Genomic DNA, 24,011 nt, shown 5'->3' with positions numbered 1-24,011 from the left:
CACCCTTACGGGCTCGTGTACTATGCACGTCCAACGCACCTCCTTACTGCAAACACGCATTCACATGGCGAATGTGTGACGGACGCGTGCGACGGACGCGACCTCCGTCGCCAGGAAGGGCTCTTTCTTAGCCGCTTCAACCTTCGCATCGTTTCGGCACTCGGGTCCAATACTGCATAGCAGACGCTTCGTGCATAGAGGCCACAGCAGCTTGATCAACATTGCAGGATGGATAACGTTCATGAGGTGGTTTAAAGGATCGCTTCTCGGATTTGCAGGCCCAGCGATTCTACTGTGACGGGCGCGGCCGCTCGACGCGCGCGCTTCGCCTGGAGGCGCAGTGGCGGGCGCGGTCGCCGCATTAGTTCGCTGCCGTCGCCTCTGCCCCGCGTCGATTTTCCGCTTTAGGTCCTTGGTCACATCGAACGCAGTCGCTACTGCCGCTGCGCTCGCAGCATGGCGCTGCTGCGACTACCGCACGCGCTGCGCCCCGACACGCTCGGCCTCTCCATGGCCGAGTCTCCTATTCTGTGCTTGACGCGCGGATTGCGATAGAAACCTGCAAGGCAACCGTAACATCCAGATACGATTCTAACATCGCGAACAAACTCATTGATCTAACACCATGCGTCGTATTGAGGTCACGCGCTATCGCGCAGGCCCCAACGATACCAAATGCACTCGCTACGCTCGTACATTGCGCTATCGCGCGCAGTATCCTACCACACTGCCGTGCACTATCGCAAGTGCACACGCTAAACTCAGGGTTAGCGCTGCGCGCATCGATGGCACATGCAATCGCTACGCTCGCGCATGGCATGTGGGTGCTGCGAGCGCGACCTGCACTCTGCAAGATCCCTTTCCCGTGTCCACAATCCGGCGGCAAGATGGTGTATCCGGATAAACCCTTGTGGCTCATTTTCACTTTTGCGCGATCTTGCTCATGGCGCGGACGAAGCAAACAGCGCGGAAGAGCACAGGGGGCAAGGCCCCGCGGCAGCAGCAGAGCGCCATGCCAGCGCCCGAGGACCCCGCGCGCATGAAGGACTTGACGGACGAGGAGCGCGAGTCGCGGGATGCGAGCGTCGAGGAAGCGCTCCTCCTCGCGGAAGCCAAGGAAGCCGTGCTTGAGGCCATGTCGGCTACCTCGACGGACCGGCGGTACTTTGAGGCGATCCTCCGGCTCCATCGCATGGCGGTAGCAGCCCTCGACGAGAAGGAGGTCGACGCGGTGCTCGCGGCCGCCAAGTTCCTCGATGACAAGGCGTGCCCGCACCGCGCGACGCGGCTTCGGCATCGTCTGCACCTGCTCCTCCTCGAGCACGACGACGACCGCGCGTATGCGTACATCACGGAGACTCTCTACCTCAACTTTCATGCGACGGCGCCGGACGCGGTTGCGATTGCGACCAAGGACAAGAATGACGGCCCGTCGAGCGCCATCGCGTACGTCGCATTTCTCGCTTCCTTATCGATGCTCATGGCATTGGCTTGCTTTGGTAGATTCGACGTGCAAGAGGTCATCATGACCAAGCTCCGCGGTCTCAAGCAGCACATGACACAGACGTACACGGGCGACCTCGAGCTGGACGGCAACGGCGTCTTCACGCTGAGCAACATGAGTGCGCTCACGCGCGAGATCATCTTCCGCGGACTCGTCCGGGGCGACGACAGCGTTGGCTTTTCCGACCAAGAGAAGCAGTGCGTCATCCGCACGATGCTCAAGCACCACCAGCTCGAATGGACCGACTTTCCCGAGTACATCACCGCGGTCGGTGCGAGTCTCCAAGCAGCGGCGTTTTCCGACGAGGCGATCGCGACCGACCTTGCCTCGTTCTCGACGCCCCAGCTCGATGCGCTCTGGGAAGCCCATCACGACGCGCTCGCGCAGAGCACCTCGTTTGCGCTGCGCTACTTGGCCGCGCTTCGCAGCTCGTTCACGGCCAAGACGGACATCGTGCCGTACGTGCAAGCGGCGCTGGCGTCGCTCCAGCGCCTTGGTCTCTCGGTCAATCCCCTGCGTTTCGTGCTTTTACACCAATGGCTCTGCGCGATCGAGCACGCGCCGACCGACAATGGAAGCCTCTTCCTCGACTATATTTCGATCCCGCGCGTCGCTTCGTATGTCAACGAGAGCTTTCTCAAGGCCGCCGAGGTCCACGAAGTCGTCATCTTTGACGCGTACACGACGCAAGTCTTTCGTGGTGGCGCGGGCCAAGGGCGGATCCAGCTGCACGACATGTGCGCGACCCTCGGCTTTGATGCAATCACGGCCGAGAGTGACGAGGTAGTGCCCATCAATCCTCGCACATTTCATATATCTCATCGCCGTGCTGTAGCGCCTCATCAAGGGTTTTCTGACGCACTTGCTGCCGGCTGGTGCGGAAGCGAGCGACTTTGAGCCGTACCTCGAGCCAATGTTTCTCCAAACGCAGCTCGCGGTGGCGATGCTGAGCTCGGGTAAAGGGTCGCGGGCCGAGTACGAAGCGTACTTGGTCGATTCGGGCGTCGAGCACGACGTCTTCGAGTCGTCCGAGGTGCGTTTTGCTGCGTCCAACCCGGATACGTTTGCCCCGGACGCGCCCGTCTCGCTGCTGCTGCACGTCAAGAACACGGCGTCCATCACGGTGCAGCTCTTCCAACTCAACGTGGCCGACGGGCTGCGCCGGACGTTCGAAGCCATCAAGAGCAACATCTCGCTCGACGGGCTCTTGCCCAACGAAGAGTTTACGGTCGCGTTCGAGAACGTTCCGAGCCACGTGCGCACGGCGCACCGCATTGCGTTCCCGTCGCTGGACGCGATTCGCCGCGGCGTCTTTGTCGTCGAAGTCGTGGGTGCCGATGCGGCGTGCCGCGCGGTCATTCGGAAGGGCCATTTGCATTTTGTACAACAGTGTACGGTCGCTGGCCACGACTTTCGCGCGTTTGACGAAGCCCATGCGCCGCTGCGGGACTTTGTCGTGGCGCTGCCCGACCCGGTCAACCGAGCGATCGTCAAGACATTTGCTGCGGTCGACGGTGTGGCCACGGTGCCCTATTACGCCGCGCTCGACGAGACGACCTCGATTTCGACCAAGTACCCGGTGGTTGTCGGCGTCGAGGACTTCGGCGTGCTGGGCGATTTTGCGTATTGCGAGGAGGCGTACGCCCTCGAGGCCAAGATTGCGATCGACGCCGAGCAGCTCGTGCCCGGCTTCCGAGCGACTGTGCTCGTTCGTGGCGCCTTGTACGTCAACGGCGCGCTTGCGCCCACGAGTTTGCTCCAAAACACCGTCTTGACAATGGAGACAACGAGCCGGGCAGGGACGGTCAACCGCAAGGAGCTCCGGAACCTCGCACGCTTGAGCGACACGCGCGACCTCGCGCGCGTGATTGAGATTCCAAGTGACGCTATCTCGCTCCAAATCAAGTTGTCGGGGGACGTGGCCTCGGCGTCTGGATCATCGTCGAAGCGGGCGACAACGCTGCGTCATGTCGAACATGTACAGCAGTTTAGCCTCCACACAAGTACGGGCCACGACGGCCAGCTTTTTGGTGTGCACCTCAAGACGATTGAGAAGGCGTTTGTGCTGCTCGTACTCGGACACAACGGCGAGCCGGTAGCGAAAGCGTCGTTGGCGGTTCGCTTCCACCACTTGGCGCTCGCCGAGCAAGTTGAGCGCGCAGCCGTCTCGAACGAGCATGGCGAAGTGCATCTCGGACCCCTGGACGACATCAAGTCGATTCAAGTGACGTCGGCGACAGGCGGGTACTGGACGTGGACCCTTCCGGGCCTGGCCGACCACTCGAGCTGGAGCCGGTTCGTCTCGGCGCCGAACGCTCCGACGCTCCACGCCGCCGTCAACGACGTTGTCGTACTGCCGGTGCCGAGTAACATCCAAGCGACGCTGCGCTCGTGGGTCGAGCGCGGCTGGATTGCGCTCACGCAGACGCACACGAGCCACAACACGACGTATACGTCGGTGCCCGCGCCGGACGCGTGCGCTGTCGTTGTCCAAGACGACGGCTGCTTGGCGCTTACGGCGGCCGTTGCTGGCTGGTACCGAGTGACGCTCAAGCCGTTTGGGGCTTGCTACAAGGTGCGCATCCTGGAGAAAGAGCTCTTGCCGCCGTCCAAGACGCACACGCGGTACCTGCTTCACGGCAACGACACGATCATTGGGACATCCATCCCGAATCGCCCGGTGGTCATTGCGTCCGTCGCGTCGACGCCGGATGCGATCCGTGTGCAGCTGGGCAATGCGACGCCGGCGACGCGTGTCCACATTGTGTGCAAGCGTTTTCTGGACGACGGTGGCTTTGCGAGCGACAGCTACCTCGACATTACGTCCCGGGCGAGCGCCAGTGTCGAACACAACTCGTCGTACCCGTCGTCGACGTACTTTGCCAGCAAGCGCATTAGCGACGAGTACGCGTACGTGCTGAGCCGCCGGGCGTACGTGAGCGCACACCCACACTCGGCGCTCCTGCAAGGCTCGGCCTTGCCGCACCCGTCGCTGCTGCTCCACCCGTACGCTGTCGAGGAGACGTCGAGCGGCAACCTCGCCGAGACGAGTCAAGGTGAAGGGTACGCCGCTCAATCGAGGCTCGCCAAGTCAGCCATGCGTCGTATGATGGGACGTTGTTTGCCCAGTTCTTCTTTTGGGGAATCGCGGCGCGCCAACACGTCGTTTCTCGCAGACGGTTCCGTCGTCTTCTTCAACGTCGCCGTGGACGATGCGGGTGCTGCTGTCGCATTGCTCGATGTCCAGACGCTCTCTGGCGTGTACGAGGTTGCAGTTGTCGCGATTGACGGCGAGGTCACGGCGTCGCGCCATACGAATCTGGACGTCGGACCACGTACGGAGCCGCGCGGGAAGGTGCCGCTGCGCGACACGCGTCTCTCGAGCGCCGAGGCCCTCGGGACGGAGCCAGGAGTGCACTACCTGCAGTACCGCGGCCACAAATGCCTCTCGCCGGGCGAAACCCTGCGTCTGGCGCGCACGTCGGCGACCAAAGTTGAGGTCTACGACTCGATCGAGCACGCGTTCAGCCTTCTTGACGCCCTCACATCGCGCAGTGTGCTCTTGAACGCCTTTCTCAAGGCGTGGGGTAGCTACGATACGAAGCAGAAGGCGGCGCTCTACAGCGCGAATGCATCGGGCGAGTTGAACGTCTTCTTGTTCAAGAAGGACCGGAGCTTCTTCCTCGCCGTTGTCGCGCCGCACCTTGAGGCCAAGCTCGTCAAGTCGTTTGTCGACCATTACGTTCTTGGTCACATCGATGTACTGGCGGCGATCGCGGCGTCGCACGTGCAACTGGAACGACTGACGTTGATTGAACTGCTGCTGCTGGCCGAGGCGCTGCCGACAGCCGACGGCATTTGCGACCATGTCGAGCGGCTCATCGAGAGCTACTACGACGACGCGACGACGCTCAAGCTCCCGGCACTCTTTGAGCACGTTCTTGTCGCCAAGAACGACGACGACGCTGTTTTACTCGACGCCGACGCCGACGCCGACGATTCGCGCGTCACGTTTGAAGACGAGGGCTTGGTTCTGTCAGGTAAGCTGCGCGAAAGTTGTGCGGTACCTCAGTATTCGCCAACGTCGCCTGCGTACTCCCCCACGTCGCCTGCGTACTCCCCCACGTCGCCGGCCTACGCGCCCACGTCATCGCCTTTTGCCTTTGGTGCCACCACGACTACTCCTGCGCGACCCGCGATGGCTGCGAGTCCTTTTGGCTTTGCAGCGTCGTCGGCGGAATTTGCGTTTGGCAGCGCGGCCCCCACCTCGGGGTTTGCTACTGATAAACCGGCCTCGAGCGCCCCGACGTTTGGTGCGTTTGGTGCATCGTCGTTCAGCGCTGCGCCGGCGGCTACCCCGTTCAAAAAGAGCCATCGCGACTCGGACGAGGAGTACGACTTGTGCGACGATGACGACGACGACGACGATGACAGCGATGACGACATCGGTGACAACAAAGATGGCGACGCGACAAAGGTGGCTGCGCGCAAGATCTACAAGGCGCCTGGGAGCACCAAGAAGCACGTTGAGACGCGGTATCACGACGGCACGGATGCGCGCCAGCTTCGGAGCGGCGGGCTTTTGCCACCGAGCGTTGCCTTGACGCATGGTCAATGGAAGCAGAGCGCGATGAACAAGTACTGGCTCGACTATGCGCGCCATCTTCGATTGTCCAAGACAGCACCGTTTGTCTCGGCCTACTTTCCGGAAGCGCACAGCTGCTTTGCCGAAATCATGCTGGCTATGGCGGTGCTGGACCTGCCGCTCACGTCCACGTCGTCCAACGCGCAGGTTCAGGTCGACGACGCGAGCATTTGTGTGACGGCGGCCGGTGCGCACCCGATCGTCGTCTACTACGAAGACCTGCAACAGCAAGTCGACGTCGTTGTGCCGGACGCGATTGCCGCGCAGGCCGCCAACCTCATTGTGACGCAGACCGTGTTCAACCCCGCCGACTCGAACGTCTCGAACGGCCTGCTCAAGCCCGTGGCCGAGTTTGTGACGCAGACCATGTACGGCTGTCAAGTGACCGTGAGCAACTTGAGCCCGCTCCCGCTGCGGGACGTGCAGCTGCTCTTGCAGATCCCGCACGGCGCGATTCCGCTGCAGAGCGACGGCTTCTTCACGCGCAGCACGACGTTTGATCTCGGCGGCAACGAGAACGAGATCGTCGTCTACTACTTTTACTTTGCGGCGCCCGGGACGTTTTCGCACTACCCTGCGCACGTTGCGATCCAAAACACGACCGTGCGCTTTGCCTCAACGGACGCCTCGCAGCTTGTCGTGATGGCCGAGCGCAAGGCCATCGACACGACGTCGTGGCATGACGTCTCAGCCCGCGGGTCGACAGCCGACGTCGTTGCCTTTTTGCGGCAGCACAAGAAGCTCGAGACGCTCGACCTCGATCGCATCACGTGGCGCCTCCGCGACCGCGCTTCCTATGACGCGGTGACGAGTCTCCTCCGCGCGCGCTTCGTCTACAGCCCGGCGGTCTCTCAGTACGCTGCGTACCACAAGGACAAGGTCGGGATTGTCGACGTCTTGCAGCGCGCCGTGCCCTTTCTGCATGCAGCCGGTCCTGGCGTTCAGAGCTGCATTGGCTCGCTCGACGTACTCGACGGCCCGCTGAGTCTGCAGGCGTGTCTGGAACTGGCCGAGTTTTCGCCCTACATTGTGCGTCGCGTGCACTCGATGGCGTCGGCCAAGAAGCAAAAGACGCCGCTCAACAAGGAGCTCCAAGCGCACTACGAGCGCGTGTGCGCCAAGCTCGCGCTCCTTCCGGCGCTCGGCGACGCCGACTACCTCGTCCTAGCCTACTTTCTGATCGTCTTCAACCGCGTCGATACGGCGCTCACGTGCTTTGCCAAGGTCGCGCGGGACGCGGTGCCAACGCTGCAGTACGACTACATGGACGCGTACTTGGACTTTTTCCGGCCAAGTGAGGACGCTGAGGCGTCGTACCCGCGCGCGCGAGCGGCGAGCGAAACGTACGCGTCGTACCCGCACCGCCGGTGGCACGACCTCTTTGCCAACGTGCGGGCGCAGCTGGCGACGCTCGATGCGCTCGTGCACCGGGGCATGGCTCTCGACGCAGTCGCCATGGACGACGTGGGCGTCACCATGACGGTGCACCGCGACCGCGTCGAGTTGGTGCAAAAGGGCCACCGCATCAAGACCGGCCGCCTGCTCTTGTACCCTGTCGACGTGGAAGTCATGTTCTCGACCGAGCCGTTTGGCTCCAAGACTGCGCAGGCGTCGTCGATCGCGCTCGTGCAGCCGCGCGCGACGGTAGCAGTGGAGCTCTCGGCGAATTCGACGACGGTTGATATTCCCGAGGCGCTCCAGAGCCTGCAGATGATGGTGACGTTTGCGCCGACGGGGCACCCCGAGTGGGACGTGACGCGGCCGCACTACTGCGACTCGATGGAGATGGACTTTGACGTGGACGGCGGCAAGCTCCAAGTGTTTGCCAACCACCGGCCGCTGCCGCGTGCGTACGTCAAGGTGTTTGTGCAAACCAAGAGCGGCGGCGCCAAAGGCCGGTTCTACAAGGACGGGTACACGGACATTTGCGGCTGCTTCGACTACATGGGCATCAACGACACCAAGCACCTCCTCCAGGTCAAGGCGCTCGCACTGCTTATTCTGCACCCGACGCACGGCGCCGTCGTGCGCCAGCTCCAACCGCCCGCGTCCATCTCGACCGCCAACGACGCCAAGAAGCACTAACTGTTGGAAGTTGCATATTGCACTTACTGCAAGATAGCTAAAAGCTATAAATATCACTCTACATTTCACCGACTGTACGAGTCATGAGTGTGGCGACAGCCCCAAGGTGGGTCTTCCAACACTAACTCTTTCATAGCTCTTTGCATTTCTTGACTCGCCTCCAGTTGTCTTGATATGTCCCTTGACAAGCAAATATCTTTGGGCCACATCCGGATAATGTATCCGGCAGCACCGGAGAAAAACGTACATCAATTCTAAAACGCGTATTTTTCAAGGGAACTGCTGTTTTTATGGCATGGACCCCGTAGTCTATCTGCATTAAAGTATATAGGCGAGGGGGCTGGTTTGACCGTGTCCCAAGGCGAGTAAAACGTGGCTTTAGCGTATCTGTTTTTCACATGTGTGTTTTTCTGGGCCACAGGTGCATGGTTGCATGGATGGCTCTGGACTGGGAGCGTAAACAATGGATGCTTCCCACGACCATCGCAATGCCGGCAAAAGAGCGTTGGACATTGCGTTGGACAGACATCGCCACGACCGGCAACTGCGATTCCAACCGTGTAAAATAGTGGTGTGAAATGGACTGATCGCGTGAAAATCGACGCCATTACAACGGGACACGTCCATTACGCCACGTGCTGCAACGGCAGCTTTCTGCGACTCACGCGTGCCCTTGGCGTCTTCCGTCGTCCGAATTAATGGTCGATCCATTCGCTATAGCTCTATATTAACAGTGGACAGCGCAGCTCACGGTCCTTCGCTCGACGAAATGGCGCGCGGGACTGCTGCTCTTGGCGGCAATAGCGAGGTGGTGTCTACGGTATCGTGCCAGTGACGCCAGCTTCGAACCGGATGGGGTGCGAGGAGATCGGCGACAAATTTTCACGTTTGTCCGGATACGATATATCCATCTTGCCGCCTTGCCAGCTTGCATTTCCCACCACGTTGGTGTGTGAAAATTATGTAACATAAATAGTGTGAATATTCGCGCTGTCTGGCGACTCGATGCCCATACCGATTGAAGATACGTTCGAGTTCGCAGTCGATGGACGGAGCGCTTTGTGGCTTGCGACGGCGCATGAAAGGCCACTGCCGAGGGTGCACGGCGACCAAGCACGAGAGAACTCTCTTCTCGCCAGTCGTGAGCAATGCACTTGGTTGATTCCCACAAACTAACGTGTCGATCGCCAGCTACAAATTCCAGTTGATGCGCACGAATTAGCGTCTCCATCGTCGGCTTGGATCTCGGTCGAAGCTTGGAATTACTATGGAAAGCGTTCAGTCGAGCTGGTCTCTGCCCACTGCGCGTAACAACGTTCAGGAACGCGATGTGTTCTCGATCATCTCAACGCTTGCAAGCCATTGCGTCGAGATCTCAAGCATTGGGCGCTCCCTTTGGCACTCCTGCGCCGTCGTTTGCATGTCCAAAACCATCCATCATCCGTGTCGTCCTCGCGTTTGCAGTTCTTTAAGCTCACTACACTATTTGACGATTACGTGGGAAACGCTTGGCTGGTGGGAAAGGCGGTATCCGGACACCCCCGCGGCTATGCGTTGCACACATCTGAAATCGCATCTGCTGAGGAAGATGGTCCGCTTCGTCGAGTTGATGGCGGCCGCGGTGGCCTGCTTGAGCGCCGCCGTCTCTGGCCAGAGTGATTACCCGCTCTGCGGCATTTCGCCGCCCACGTACGAGAGCGCGGCGTCGCAGTACCCCAACTACAAGGCGGCGTTCAACGCGCTCAAGAACGTGACGGTCGCGTCGTGGTACACGGACAACGACGAGAGCGCGTACAAGTCGATGCAGAAGCTGTTGAACAAGTGCGGCGAAGACACGCTGCCCGTCATCATCGTCTACGGCCTGCCCAACAAGGATTGCAGCGCCAAGGAGAGTAACCGCGGCTCCAACTCGATTGGCGGCGCCGACGCGTACGCGAAGTGGGTCCAGGATCTCGCCGATTTGGTCGGGAAGCGCCCGGTGCTCTACATTATGGAGCCGGATGCGGTCGGCCTTGCGCTCAAGGAAGAGTGCGCCAAGACGAACGGGTACCTCGACAACATGGCCAAGGCGATCCCGGTCTTGACCGAGAACACCAACTCGCTCATGTACATCGATGTTGGCTACTGGATGCTCGAAACCGCGTTCAACCAGACGCTCGTCAAAGAGACGCTCAAGCAGTTTACGTCGACGGGCCGCATCAACGGCATCGCGCTCGGCACGTCCAACTACCGCACCAACGCCGAGATGACGACCATGTGCGAGAGCTTTGGCGCGCTGACCGAGAACGCGTACCACTGCGTTATTGATACCTCGCGCAACTACCGCGGCCCGAAGGCCGGCACGGGCGAGTGGTGCAACTCGCGCTACGCGGGCGTTGGCGTGCCGTCGACCAACAACACGGCCAACGACCTCATCGACTACTTTCTCTGGCTCAAGGTGCCCGGCGAGTCGGACGGCGTCTGCGCAGCGTCGGGCTCGGACGCGCTCAAGGGCGGGCCGAACGCGGGTAGCTTCTTCCAGAAGGCGTTTTCGCTCATGTGGGACCGCGGCTACTTTGTCGATGTGAAGAAGATGGCCAAGTTCAACGAGTACTCGGACCAGGTCGACTTGCCCTCGGACAACTCTGGCACGAGCTATCTCGCGCTCGGCATCATCATTGCCGCGTGCGTCGTCATTATCGTCCTCGGCATCCTCATCAAGCGCCGGTACGACGCCAAGCAAGGCCGCCGCCGGTACGCCGACAACAACGTGGTCGCTGCGCCACGCACCAACGAAGCTGGCACGCGCAAGCCGTACCTTTCGTTGTAATTCCTCGTGAATATCGAATTTGATTTTGCTCTTTTGCTCATTTTGCCGGATTTTGCCGGATTTTGCGCGTATATTTTTGGATCCGAGCATGGAGAAGGCCGTGGCCACGCGCCGGCCGAGCCCGCTGCTGCTGCCGACGCCGGTCGTCGCCGTGACGGTGCAGGGCCACGCGCTCGTGCTCAAGGAGGCGCGCGTTGGTAGCCGGCGCCGGCTCAACCTCGACACGATGATGAGCCGCCGGCCGTACCACGTCGTCTTTGACCTGCTCGTGTCGGACGCGTCGACCGGTCCGCCCGAGACCATCCACCGGTCGTACGCGCAGTTTCAGTCGCTGCACCATCAAGTACGTCACTAGCGCATGACAAGAAGTCTAGGATGGTCTCTAGCTGCGCAAGAAATACCCGCGGTCGCCGCTTGTGGCCTTGCCGTCGATGAAGCTCGGGCGGTTTGACAGCGCGTACATCCAGCTCAAGTACCCTGTACGCATTTCCATAGCTGCTACGATCCATGGCCCATGCCACCGTGTAGGAGCTCGAGCTCTTTCTGCAGCAGCTTTTGAGCCTCGAGTGCATCTCGACGAGCGACCTCCTCCGGCAGTTCTTTCGCGACCCGACGCCCGCCGCGTCCGACGGCAGCGACGACGACGACGTGCTGCCGCCGAATGATGCGACCACCGTCACGATTCGGAAAGGCCAATCGTACTCGGTGTCGCTCGAGATCCCGAGTGCGCACGCGGCCGTCGCATACCAGTTCGCCACGCGCAAGCACGACATTGGCTTCTCGATCTCGCTCAACGACGACACGCTTCAAGTCTACTCGCGCGAGGCTGCGCTCAAGGGCCTCGTGCGCTGCCCGACGCCCGGGCTCTGCACGCTCACGTGGGACAACTCGTACGTCTGGCACCGGTCCAAGGTGGTCACATACCACGCCGAAGTCGTCGCCAAGTCGCCGCGCTCGTAGCCGCCTCCTTCTCGAACGAGGTATCATGGCCATGTAGGCAGTCGCCCAAGCCGCGCAGTGCTGAGACGTCCCGTGCCAGCGACACGAGCGCCGAGACACCGACAGGCTATATTGAACACGTCCACCGAGCGCCGATCCTGCTGTCGCCGCGGCGCCTCGTGCACACGTCAATGCGCAAGATCATTGGCTGGTCCAAGCCCGAGCCGTGGCTCAAAGCCGGCCCGATGATCATCCAGCGCCGCCAGACGAAGCTCAAGCACGCGCTTCTGCACGGCGGCGGCGAGTCGTGGTACCGCAAGTGGTTTACGCTCGACGGCAACAATGGCATCCTTCGATGCTACGACAATCAAGCGTCCGTGACACGGTCTGTCGCCGCCTTGCCACTGCTACCGGTGCGATCAATGCACTACTGTAGGGAGGGTCCCCAAGGCCGCTTGAAACTGGCGTCGGCCGAGGCCTCGTTGTCGGTCGTTGACGCCCGGCACCTCCATGGCCCGACACCGTTTGTGTTTACTGTGAGCCGCGGCAAAGTCATGTGGTAGAATGCGGCGACGGGTCGTCGGTCCAGCCTGAAAGTTGCTTAGGATTCTGTGCACAGAGAGCGAAGACGACTTTGTGAGCTGGCGCCAAGCCATTTCCAAGTCGATCTTTCTCGTGAGCTGGGCGACCAAGCACGAAATCGGCGCCAAGTCGGACGACGATGACGACGAAGTAAGCGAAAACGACGACGACGACGATGGAGCCGACGAGGAGACGACGTCGCTATTAGCACCACCCACGGCCACTGATGGCCCTTCGATTTCACCCCACGATGTACGGGCGCCAGGCGGTCGCAAGACGAGCACACTCTACGTGCTGCTTCTGGCGCTCAACGCTACCGTGGGCTTTCTCATGTGGAGCCATTGGATCCTCTTTTGGTCGGTCGTCGTTGCCTTCAACGGCATCGTCGTGTACCAAATCTTGTACGAGTTCGACGACGACGGCAGTGCGACCAAGAAGGTGCATTGACGCTCAGTCGAATGCTAAGAGAACTCGGACTCGATCGACCGAGTAGCTGGAGTAGAATGCCGTTTGCATCATCCTACCACCAAAATGTAAGAATGAGAGCTTGATGATGGACATACCGCTGAAAGGCTATGACGACCGACGTCTTGGTATCTGGGGTTAACATCGCCTGCAGCAATTGGTTCTCGCGCTTGAGAACGACTTCGGGGCGCGTGGCGAGCATCTGCGAGAGACTTGCCGTCGAAGGGTCGTGAGCGCACGGCAGCTCCATGCCGTTGGCATAGGCCTTTGCATCGTGTCATGACCATGTGAAGCGAAGTTTTGGACGCTACATGGTGGTTGCGACGGAGCTAGCGCCCGGTAAGACACGTGAGAGGAGATGCCATGGCGTACCAGTGTCTGGCCCACGAGCGCTTGCTGGTACTCGGTGCGTCCACACTCGTCGGTGAAAAAGGCGTACAGTGCTGCCAGTACCTCCTTCCCCAAGGTAGCACTCTCGTGCACGTACAGAACGACGACGCACTCCAACTACAACATCGCATGAGGCATAGGAACAGGGCATATATGTATACCAGTTGGGACACGAGACGCCAATCGAGCGAAGCCGGTGTGCTCGGCGCAAGCACGAGTCGCATGATCGCATGCACCGTGGTCGGGAGAAGATGGACTTGCTCCATGGCCGTCGTCGCCATGTCGTCCCACACGTCGAGAGAGAAGAGGTCTTGACGAAGAAAGAGGATATCCCAAAGCAGAGCGAAAAGGCTTGCTTGGGTTGCCCCATGGACCTCCTCGTTGCACGCATCGACGAGCACAAGCAGCAGCGACTTGGCTAGGCATCGACCGGTCGAATGTGGCGAGGATGAATATCGACATACCGTGGGCATGCGGCGTGTCCAGGAGGATGACAGAGAGGACCTTGGCAGCGCCAAAGCGGAGGAGCGGGTCGGCTGCCACGAGCGTCTTGTTGAGCACGTCAGCGATGCGAATGTCGCCGAGCGGTTCGTGCATGCGCTATCGTTGCATGGAGTCGCCTTGTGAACTCCATTGAATACACGTACGAGATGAAGCGACTGCAGTCCGCTGAGCTCCATGCACATTGCATGCTACAAAGATGGAGGCCATGGGCGAGAGCGATCTCATGTATGGTACCAAGACGCCGAGAGCGCTACCAAAGCACCCCATCAGCTCCTCTTCGATAGCGCTACATGTCGTACCGCAAGAGAAGCTCGGATAGTGTGAAGAGGTCCGTCCCCAGCGCGCGAACGACGAAGCGCGCGCTTCGATGGCCGACCCGGAGCAAAAGCTGCGTGCTATGGCGGACGACGTCGACGGGGCTGCCGTCGCCTCGGACAACGGCCCGCGCGACCGTGACGACCCGATCGCGATCGATCGAGCTCATGGTCGAGTAGTCGAGGAGCATTGCCCGACGCAGGAAGAAGCGAACGAACGCGAGGTACGTCGGGCTCGTCCACGCGTTTGGTCCCATCGGCCCAACGACATCGTCGACGACGTCAAGAAGACCCAGCCCATGGACTCCCTTCAGGCAGGAGGCGCATGTTCATCCTGCATCAGGCTCATACTTCGTCGTACATCCATGCTTCCCTCTTCCTCGAGGAGCGTCATGAGCTCCCATTCCTTGCACCGGACCGCGTCCATGTTCAAGTATCAATGATTTCTTTTATCCGGACATCCGGATACACAATCGACTTGGCTATATCCACGCAACCTTTCATATTGCGAACGCTCGCAATGACATCGAACGCCGACACTACTGTGCTGCCATCCTCCTCGGGCTTCTTGAGCTCATCTCGTATTGATGGGTCGGCCATGGCTTGGAGGCGCTATAGATCACCCAGCACCTCGAGAATGAAATACTGCTCTCTACTGTACTAGTACATAGGGCATTTGATCGGTGCGTAGCCGAGAGCATCTTGTCTTGGCCTTGTCGAGGTCATCTCGACCGCTTGTGAGCTCGAGCGAGACGTTCCATGCTTTGACAGTTCAGTTGGCAGCGCTGAATTGCTCGCGTGCGTTCCGTCTCTTGTCCTCGATGGCATCGACTTGGATGGCGCAGTTGCCTCGTCGGCAGCGCATCGCTGCAGCAGCAAAGACGAGGTAGGAGTAGCCTCCACTGCGCCTCCATGCCCGCGCCCTCCCAGAGCTTCGAGAAGAGCAAGGAGCATGCCTCTGAACAGCATGTCCCGCTGCCTTTCTCATATGCCCCAACTGATATTCGATCGACAACAGCGGCTGGCAATATACTAGTCGCACGCAACTCTACGTCCAAGCTCGTTGGCATACCGTGCCATTTCGCCTCGTGCGTGTGCATACAGCCCGCTATAACGACGCGCAGGTGCAGCGCTTGAAGCGGTACAGCCATGCTCTAGCTCACCGGTCGACATTGATATGGCAAGGCCGTCGAGTTGGGTGTTTCTAGATGGAGGGCGAGCGGGCTTGATACAATTTTCAGAACTGCCCATGATTGTGGTCATTGAAGGACTCGCTGCCAGCCGTGCACATGGCCACGTACGGTAGCATCCCGCTGGACGAGATGACGCTCGATGGCGAGCCGCTTCTCAACAAGGGCCACACGTGCGTCTCGATCAAGGCGCAGGACGACGACTTCTTCCTCCGCGACGGCTACGGCTGGGACTACGCGATCGTGTTCCCGAACGTGCCCGTGGACGCGCCCGCCGCCGAGGGCCTCGCGGCCAAGCTGCACGGTGCGATGGCCAACCTTCCGAGCGTCAACCTCGGCGCGCCCATCCACACGCACGTCTTGCCGCACCTGCAAGCGGCGCGCGATGGCATCACCAGTGGCATCTCGGTCGCGCACGACACCATCACGACAGGCATAACGACGGGCATTACGACCGTCCTCGACACGACCGGCATCACCAACGTGCTCGACGCCTTCCGCACGTCCAACGAACACTTGAGCATCGAAGACATGTGCCATCGCATCCACAAGTCGGGTCTCGAGCTGCGGCTCTTCTACTCGTCCAAGGACGAGTCCAGCGACATTGCGCCGTACATTCTCTGCCAAGTCCGCGCGTCCTTTGCTCTCCTCAAGCACGAAGCCGACCGCATCGACATTTCGCGGCTCATGGACGCGGACGCGCTGCGGGCGACGGCGCTCGCCGGGTACCCGGACGCGCACATTGCGCCCTTCCACATTGAAGACACGCTCGGCCAGTACAAGCTCTCGCCGTACGAGTATATCCACATGACGTACACGGAGCGTCCCGACATGCAGCATCTCTACGCGCGCGACCCGGCGTCCGGCCACTTCTTCTCGGGCGTCGAGCGCATCTGCCTCATCGAGAGCATTCTCACCAATGCGAATGGCGGCGGCGCGGGCCTCGACCTCGCCAAGCTCGAAGAAAGCGGCACGATCGTCGCGTCCTTTCCGCTGCACAACACGGCGGAGAAGACGGCGCTCTACGAAGCGTGGATCCACCGGCGCAAGATGTTTGCGCAGCCGATCGACCAGATCGCGGGGTACTTTGGCCCCAAGATTGGGCTCTACTTTGCGTTTCTCGGGCATTATGCGAGCTGGCTCGTCTCGGCCGGCCTTATTGGCAGTCTCATTTGGCTCCTCGAGGTCCTCAACAACGTCCCGCTCTACGACGGCTTCACGCTCTCGCTCGGCGCCCACTGGCTCCAAGTGCTCGTCTGCGGCTTTAGCGTCTTTATGGTGCTCTGGTCCACGTGCATGCTCGAGTATTGGAAGCGCTACAACGCGCGGCTCGCGATGCAGTGGGGTACGACCGACTACACGGAAGAAGAGCGGCCGCGCCCGCAGTTTGTCGGGACGCTCGTGCCGTCGCCGATCACGGGCAAGCCCATCTTGTACTTTGACCGCAAGGAGCAGCGGAAGCGCATGCTCCAGAGCTGGCTCGTGCTGCTGCTTCTCGTGCTCGCCGTCCTCGTGCTCGTCTCGTTTACGTTCTACCTCCGGTACTACATGGCCGTGTCGCACAAGGAGACGTTTGCGCTGGCGATGGGCAACAATGGCACGCGTTTCTACTATGGCGGCACGGCCGCGTCGCTCACGAACGTGATCCAGATTGCGCTCATGGCCGAGATCTACGACCGCGTGTGCATGCGCATGAACGACTTTGAGAACCATGCGACCGAGTCGGCGCACGAAGGCTCGTTCATCCTCAAGAGCATCATCTTTCACTTTGTCAACAACTTTGCCGCGCTCTTTTACATAACGTTTATCAAGTCGAGCCTCGACGACTACTGCGAGAACGGCGACTGCCTCCAAGAGCTCCGGACGACGCTCGTCATCATCTTTGGGACGCAGCTCATTGCCGGCAACATCCAAGAAGTGCTTCTGCCGCGGGTCTTTATTTGGCTTGCGCGCTGCCAAGCGCACACGTCGAGCAACACGCAGGTGCATCACCCGGTCGAGCGGCAGTTCTTCCTCAACGACTATGGCTGGCGCGGGACGTACAACGACTACCTCGAGCTCGTACTGCAGTTTGGCTTTACGGTCCTCTTTGTCGGCGCGTTCCCCGCCACACCAATCTTTTCGTTGCTGAACAATGTGCTCGAGATCCGCATTGACGCGTACCGGCTCCTCACCGACTATCGCCGCCCGATGCCGCGCCCGGTGGCCAACATGGGCGCGTGGATCACCGTGCTCGACATTCTAGCCACGATTGCGATCGCGACCAACGGCTACGTCATGGTGTATACCTCGGGCGTCTTTGAGAGTCTCGAGGCGTACGACCGCCTCCTCTTGTTTCTGGCCTTCTTTGCGCTCATGCTCTTTTTGCGCTATGTCATTTTCGCCTTCATGGAGCGCAACTACTCGATGGAGGTGCGCGCGCAGCTCAAGCGTCAAGCGTTCTTGAGCTCCAAGATATATACGCGCGAAGCCGACGACGTTGTGCCCGAGTACGCCCACGACGCCAACTACCGTTTTGAAATCCTCGACGGCAACCTCCTCGGCTGAGCAATATCGTCCTAATACCAAATTGCTCTTTTTTACGACGAGTTCGATTAGTGATCGACTTTAGTCCAAAGGTACGACATGGAGAAGGGGTTTGCCGAGTCGTTTGTCGATCGACAGTCAGGAAGGTTGGCGGTGGTTGCTTGAGCAGCTAGTTGTTGAGTTTTTGAGAGTACCGGAGGGTTAGGTATTGGTGCGGTGTGGGTGTTTGTTGCCCACAGACAAAGCCATACTCGCATCCTGAAGGCCAAGCCGCAGTCGTCGTGCAGGCGCTTCTCCAGAACCAGGCCGACGCGAACGTGCGACGCGTCATCCATGCAACGTTCACTAACCTTATGCGTGTGATAGATGGAGGGCATGACGGTGCTCATGCTGGCGTCGCAGCGGGGACACGCAGATGTTGCCGACGTTTTGATCCATGCGAGTAAGGGTACACGATTTGTACTCTTATTGAACTAGGAAATGCTCCAAACATCAATGTCGTCTTCTTCAAACGAAGCGAGAAGGCTGGCGTGCAACCGACCAAAGACCGGCGCTGGTGGCGGCGTCGGACTGGCTTTCATTGCCGGCAACGCCGACGGGCTTGCAGCCTTCGCGGGCGACAGTGGCGGCGACGGCGTCGATGGAACAAACTCAAACGCACTTGGTTCTTGCTTGACGGTACTGGGTGGTGGCGGGACGTTTGGTACTTCTGCCTTGATAATGGCAGCATCGACCACTGACACCGATGCGTCGTCGACGGCGGTGGACGGCGTCGATGCAGCGTCCGCGCAGCGCGTACCAGGAGATTCGTCTTCCTGACCAACGACGATCGGGTTAGCAGGTCGAGACGGCGGCGGGCTCGCAGGATGAGGCAGTGACGCCATGTCTTTGGCTGCAGCAGGGTCTGGCTCGGCCTTCGATCCTTGCGCGATGTCCAATGCGTGTGTCATTTCGGACGACGCATGCAGCGTAGGTTCGGGCTTGACATCGGGGACAGCGCCCGGTTCTTCTTGCACATTGGGCCCCGATTCCTCGGAATCCGTCGCCGCAGTACTCGGGGCCGCGACTGTTGTTGGCGGTCTCGACCCCAGAGTCGTCACCGGATCCAGCGTCGACTCGCCGTCGTTGCCTGGCTTGCCGTAGGCGTTATGGAGCAGATTGATGACGACGCTCGGGACAGCAGGACTCGCTCGAAACGTGTGTTCGTACAGCAGCACGTACTTGTCGTTGGAAAGCACGACTAGGAGCAACATCGACTACCGAATGCACCAACAGTCGCACGTACCGTCCACGAGAGCGCCGCCGCCGACCGGCGATGGCTCGAGAATCGTGTCGAACAGTACCTGCGAGAGACCGTGGGCGACGTGCCCGAGCGCGTCTTGCATAAAGACACTGCCGTCGTCGTCCATGGCCAAAATGTCGACCTTCTTGGACGACGAGAGTCGTCGCTGGAGGATCGAGCCGGCAAATCCGCGCGAGAGCGCCGGGCCCGCCTCGGGGGCGAGCACGATGCGGCCGTTCGCAAAGGCGATGCGCATCTTGGGCTTGGCGTGGTGGCGGACATACTCGTTCGCAGCCGGGCTCACGATCGTGTAGGCGGCACCGGCGCTGCGCTCGAGACTCAAGTACCAAGCGTCGTCGGGCGACAGCGCCAGATGCGTGATGCAGTGGCCCATGAAGCACACTTGGCCAATGCGCTCGCTGAGCGGGAGCGGCAAGTACTCGCCAAGGATCGTACTGCGACCATTCACCGGCGTGTGCAGCACCGCGTAGTAGCCGCCGCGCAGCACAACCTTGAGCTGCCGTCCGGGCGGCACCACCTCGACGGGCGGTGGTACCCGACGGGCCTTGGACGCGGCTGCTTTCCGCGACCGCCGTGGCGCGGAAGCCGCCGTGTGGCGCTGCTGGGAGACCGAGACGAGGGGCTCTTGGCGCGGCTGCGGGGCGGAGAGCGATGACTGGATGGCAGGCGCCAGACTCGGCACTGGTGGAGCAGGCGTTGGTGCAGCATGTGGTGCTGGTAGTGGTGGCTCTTCATTTGTGCGAGTGGTCGGCGGCGACATAATCTCGATGTCCGAATCGGACGACGGCTCGGGCTTGACTGGCGTTCGTGACTGCTTGGGTGCGACCGGTGCTGCCGCGAGCAGCGAAGCCGGCCGCGTCGCAAAGAACCAGCCCGTCGCTCCTTTGTGCATAGCGCGAACAAGACACTGCGAAGCACCGGGTAGGTCGACAACGATGCGACCACCGAGCGTTGTGCCGCGAGGTACGACGGCAATCGGCACCGAGAGACCACTGTACGCATTGGAAACGAGCGGCGTGGCGGCGTCCATCACAAACGAATGCCGCCCGGGGGCGTTCTTGAGGGGCCGCAGACTCGCCAGTGGCACCCAGTGCGTCGAGTGTTCGAGGCGCACATACTCGCCACCCGTCATGTCGTCGACGTGCAAGTCGGTCGAGAGGAGGCAGCCTGGCGGAAGACGCGCGTCCGTCGACGTCGGTGCCATCGGATGCCGCGTCACGGGCGTTGGAGCGATCGTCTCGTAAACACCAAGATCACTTGACGGCAGGACGACCTCAGCAACGTCAACGCCATCGACGGCTTCGGGGAGGAACATTGGGTCGGTGGCATCGCTCTCGAGCGCTAGAAAGACGGGCGCGTGGACGTCGCCCCGCACGCGCTGCGTCACGACGACGAGTTCATTGGGCGGCAACCTCCGGGGCGCACCCGACGCCAGCAAAATGCGGTCGCTCGACGACGGCGTCCGCGAGAGCACGACACGGTCGAGCGTGCGATAGATAAAGTAGCCTTTCTGTGGCAACGTCGCCGTCACCGGCGTCGGTGTGCACGCTGGCGTCGGCAGTCTTGCAACCGGCATTTTGCCCACGGGGGCTGGTGCGGGCGCGGCCGTGACACTTGTCCCAGAGACACCCGCGTGCGCTTGTGGAGCGGAGGCAGGCACGGCGGCTTTGGTCGTGCTCGGGGATGGAGATGATGCTGCCGTTGATTTGGTGGTCGCTTGCAAGTGCCTCTTGACTGGCGACGGCACCGACAGCGTGTTGCGGACACTGGATGGCGACAGGAACGAGTGCGACGCAGTCGTTGTCGGCGCCATTGATAGAGGTCGAGTTGGGGTCGCATGGGAGGCCTCGAGCGCCTTGGTCGAGGTTGCGGCCGTCGCTTTTGCGGGTGTGGTGTCCCGTGACGTCGTTTTTGCTGCCGGCGAGGCTCGATGTGTGGTCAGCGCAGCCGCCGGGGAGGCCGCCGGGGTTGAGGACGGTGTTGCTGCCGGTATAGTAGCAGCCAACAACGCCGACGGTGTGGCGACTGGCGTTGGTGCTGCCTTTGCTGCCGGCGTGGCGACTGGTGTCATTGTCGGTGATGATGCTGGCGTCACTGCCCGTACCGCTACCGGTGTTGCCGTTGATGCCTTTCCGAGCGTCTTTGGTATCGCAGGGGTCGTGGTTGGTTTGGAGGTTGGAGCCGCCTTGCTCTGACTTTGCTGTGCTTTCGTAAGAGCATCCCGAGGACCAGGTGCTGCAACGGGCCGGGGTGTCGGCTGCGACGACGGCGCGACGTGCGCAGCATCCAACCGTCGCACTTTGGCGGGCGGTGCGTCGGTCGTCGAGTTCACAGTAGCGCTGGCGCCGCTGCTGGCTGTCACCACTGTCGAAGGCGATACTTCAAACCAACCCGTCACACCACAGTAGGTTGTGCGCACCGCGAGCTTGGTCGCCGAGATCGAAACGACGGTCTGTCCGAGAACGACGGTGCCCGGGGGTATGACGGTGCTGCTAATCACACGGGCGTCGATGGCAAGACAATTGCTACAGAGCATCGTGGCGGCCGGTACACAAAAGCTCTGCTTCGTCGTCGGCGGCGGGACCAGGTCCAGGAACATGGTGTTGACCCAGCTACCCGAGCTTTCGCTGCGCGCAAAGCCCACTCCGTTGGCGTCGTGCACGAACATGTCGGTCGAAATGACTTCGCCCGGCTGGAGAGTGCGCGTTTGTGGCAAGGGGGCAAACTTGACGGGCCGGAGCGTCAGACTCGTGATCTTGCGCGCGCGGTAGACGCGCAGCTCGCGCAGCGGCTCGAGGCGGACCGCGGTGGGCACGCCAAACTCGGATTCAAAGAGGAAGATGTTGCCTTCGGTCCGCAAGAAGACGTCGTTGCAGCCGGCGCCGCGCTCGCGCCGCGTCACAATGACGAGTTCGTCGGCCGGAATCACGAATGGCTGGCGGTTTGGCAGCATCCCGCGGTGCAGAAACGACGGCAGCGCGCACGCGTGCATGGCGCGCAAGGAGCGGTAGATAAAGTACCCGGTCTGCGGCAGCTGCTCGGTGCCCTTGGCCGCGGCCTCGCGGATCGCGTCGCGCAGTGCGAGGTTCGGCAGCAGCGCCTTGGACGGCAGCGGCGCGTCGGCCCCGGGCGCTGCCTCGTGCGTCTCGAGCCACTCGATGATCGCCGACCGCTCGTATGACCGGCCGTCGGCGGCGACGACCGGGTCCACCATGACGCGGTGCGTCAAGGGGCACACGAAGGACGCGTGCATGGCCTCGACCCAATATACCAAGTGGCGCGTGATTGGCTCCCGTCCATCAGCCGCTCAGCTGTGATTGGCGGAAATGTTTTATTGCGCTTGTCCTGCAGTCGGTGCGCTGGCGCGAGTCCAAAGATGCTGATCGAGGTCGAGCTGACTGTTGTGACAGCTAGCCAAGCGCGCAATTCATGGGCGCAGCAACGAGCGGACGTCGGATGTGATGCGGCCGTGGCTGCAGGTGCGCGCTAGAAGAAGACCTCACTCGGGAGGTGCTCTCGCAGAGGACGACGCGGCGACTAGAATGCTGGACATCATGTCTCGATTGTAGCGTTGTCGCTCGTTTAGCGACCTTGCAGGCGCCCATCTCGACGGCGCTCTCGTGGCTGACGCGCCAGTGATCCCGTCGACAATGGGCCACGGCGACGCCGTACTGGGCCGACTCGCTCATACGATGCAACAACGTCATGACTCTAGAGCCTCGACATGACACGGCCACAAAGCCTGCCAATGTACTGATGCGAATCTATGGCCGTTCCCGGATATGAGTTGCGGTGATTGGCTAAAGTGTATTGCTCTCCTCTGGTTGAACGAAGCGTGTTCGTTCGACACGCTCGCTTAAGAGGCATGATCACGCTGGCGACACCTTGCTGGCTTGCAGGCTCATTCGTTCTGCAGGTTATCGCCGCGGCAGTCGTGGCGTTCGATGCATCGCTCCGAGTACTGGCTCGTTCGTTGAGGCGCTAGGAGGCGGCCGGTGCATAGCCAGCCATGCACGACGGTGTTGGACCCGGCATGAGCGACAATTCGCAAATGGGCCTGTGGTGAGTTGCCTGTTGTTGCTTGAGTAAGCCGTCGTCGCGGAGAAGAACGTTGGGGTCTGATACAATTGACACGAAACCTACCCCTAGTGGGAACGTAGCGGATGCTGGCGCAAGGGAGGATCCAGGTGTTCATTTCTTTATAAGGAAGCAACTCGACTTGAGGATGCTACCTTGATCATCGCGAGGTCCCACTGGTTACGACCAAATTGAATGTCACTAGCCTTTGCCGGACCAAGACGTCACTGCCCATATGTGTGCCAACCGTTGTTGAAGCAGTCACTGTCTTGACGCACGTAGCGTTGCGCGCCGGCGAGAATTCCGTCGAACACCCTCCACGTGTCTCTCCTGACGGACGCCAAGGCGCTTTTTACACTTCTTTTTAGCAACCAAAAGTACAAGTTGTATTGTTGCTAACCATGTAGTCGTACAGTATGCAAGGTCGTCACCGCGACTTCAAAAGGCGGCCGATGCGTCTTCGTGCGTCGCCAAGAGCTTGTACGTGGCGTCGTCCAGCGCGAGCTCGTCGCGGCGCTGGCGCATCGTGACCATGGCGACGGCAGCAGCGACGACACAGACGAGGCCAAGGAGCACCATGGGCGACGACGGCGCCACGGCCACGAGCATCGACTGCACCGGCGTCGGGTCGTCGGCCGTCATCTCGCGCAGGTTGCCTTCCAAAAAGCTCGACACGGG

At 60.8% G+C, this 24,011-nt stretch overlaps 7 protein-coding genes across 7 annotated transcripts; 4 read left to right on the top strand and 3 right to left on the bottom strand.

The window, feature by feature from the left end:
• The first annotated feature begins 930 nt into the window (after window positions 1–930).
• SDRG_13935 (hypothetical protein) lies at window positions 931–8,307 on the top strand. The gene is made up of 3 exons (XM_008620036.1): window positions 931–1,446; window positions 1,504–2,287; window positions 2,340–8,307. Exons 1-3 carry the CDS (start codon window positions 944–946, stop codon window positions 8,232–8,234), a joined length of 7,182 nt encoding a protein of 2,393 aa, XP_008618258.1. The 5' UTR covers window positions 931–943; the 3' UTR covers window positions 8,235–8,307.
• A 1,427-nt stretch (window positions 8,308–9,734) lies between these two features.
• SDRG_13934 (hypothetical protein) lies at window positions 9,735–11,083 on the top strand. Its single transcript, XM_008620035.1, has one exon. The coding sequence runs from the start codon at window positions 9,784–9,786 to the stop codon at window positions 11,041–11,043; it is 1,260 nt and encodes a 419-aa protein (XP_008618257.1). The 5' UTR covers window positions 9,735–9,783; the 3' UTR covers window positions 11,044–11,083.
• Window positions 11,084–11,131: 48 nt separating this feature from the next.
• SDRG_13933 (hypothetical protein) lies at window positions 11,132–13,011 on the top strand (the record flags this gene model as incomplete). The annotated part of the gene is made up of 6 exons (XM_008620034.1): window positions 11,132–11,386; window positions 11,430–11,522; window positions 11,572–11,999; window positions 12,041–12,367; window positions 12,419–12,541; window positions 12,588–13,011. 6 exons carry the CDS (start codon window positions 11,132–11,134, stop codon window positions 13,009–13,011), a joined length of 1,650 nt encoding a protein of 549 aa, XP_008618256.1.
• A 3-nt stretch (window positions 13,012–13,014) lies between these two features.
• On the bottom strand, window positions 13,015–15,058 carry SDRG_13932 (hypothetical protein; the record flags this gene model as incomplete). The annotated part of the gene is made up of 10 exons (XM_008620033.1): window positions 14,599–15,058; window positions 14,223–14,545; window positions 14,158–14,173; window positions 14,067–14,111; window positions 13,884–14,019; window positions 13,581–13,837; window positions 13,402–13,536; window positions 13,341–13,358; window positions 13,128–13,294; window positions 13,015–13,084 (listed from the first exon to the last, which is right to left on the bottom strand). The coding sequence occupies exons 1-10, from the start codon at window positions 14,662–14,664 to the stop codon at window positions 13,015–13,017; spliced, it is 1,233 nt and encodes a 410-aa protein (XP_008618255.1). The 5' UTR covers window positions 14,665–15,058.
• A 429-nt stretch (window positions 15,059–15,487) lies between these two features.
• SDRG_13931 (hypothetical protein) lies at window positions 15,488–18,015 on the top strand. Its single transcript, XM_008620032.1, has one exon. It carries the CDS (start codon window positions 15,527–15,529, stop codon window positions 17,972–17,974), a length of 2,448 nt encoding a protein of 815 aa, XP_008618254.1. The 5' UTR covers window positions 15,488–15,526; the 3' UTR covers window positions 17,975–18,015.
• A 375-nt stretch (window positions 18,016–18,390) lies between these two features.
• SDRG_13930 (hypothetical protein) lies at window positions 18,391–22,520 on the bottom strand. The gene is made up of 2 exons (XM_008620031.1): window positions 19,239–22,520; window positions 18,391–19,193 (listed from the first exon to the last, which is right to left on the bottom strand). The coding sequence occupies exons 1-2, from the start codon at window positions 22,507–22,509 to the stop codon at window positions 18,427–18,429; spliced, it is 4,038 nt and encodes a 1,345-aa protein (XP_008618253.1). The 5' UTR covers window positions 22,510–22,520; the 3' UTR covers window positions 18,391–18,426.
• Window positions 22,521–23,693: 1,173 nt separating this feature from the next.
• Window positions 23,694–24,011, bottom strand: SDRG_13929 (hypothetical protein). The gene has a single exon (XM_008620030.1). It carries the CDS (start codon window positions 23,973–23,975, stop codon window positions 23,772–23,774), a length of 204 nt encoding a protein of 67 aa, XP_008618252.1. The 5' UTR covers window positions 23,976–24,011; the 3' UTR covers window positions 23,694–23,771.

This window comes from Saprolegnia diclina (assembly GCF_000281045.1).
Source record: "Saprolegnia diclina VS20 unplaced genomic scaffold supercont1.64, whole genome shotgun sequence".
NCBI classification, from domain to species: Eukaryota; Oomycota; class Saprolegniomycetes; order Saprolegniales; family Saprolegniaceae; genus Saprolegnia; species Saprolegnia diclina.
The sequence above is the reverse complement of the archived record's forward strand: the minus strand, read 5'-3'. Positions and strand labels throughout refer to the sequence as shown.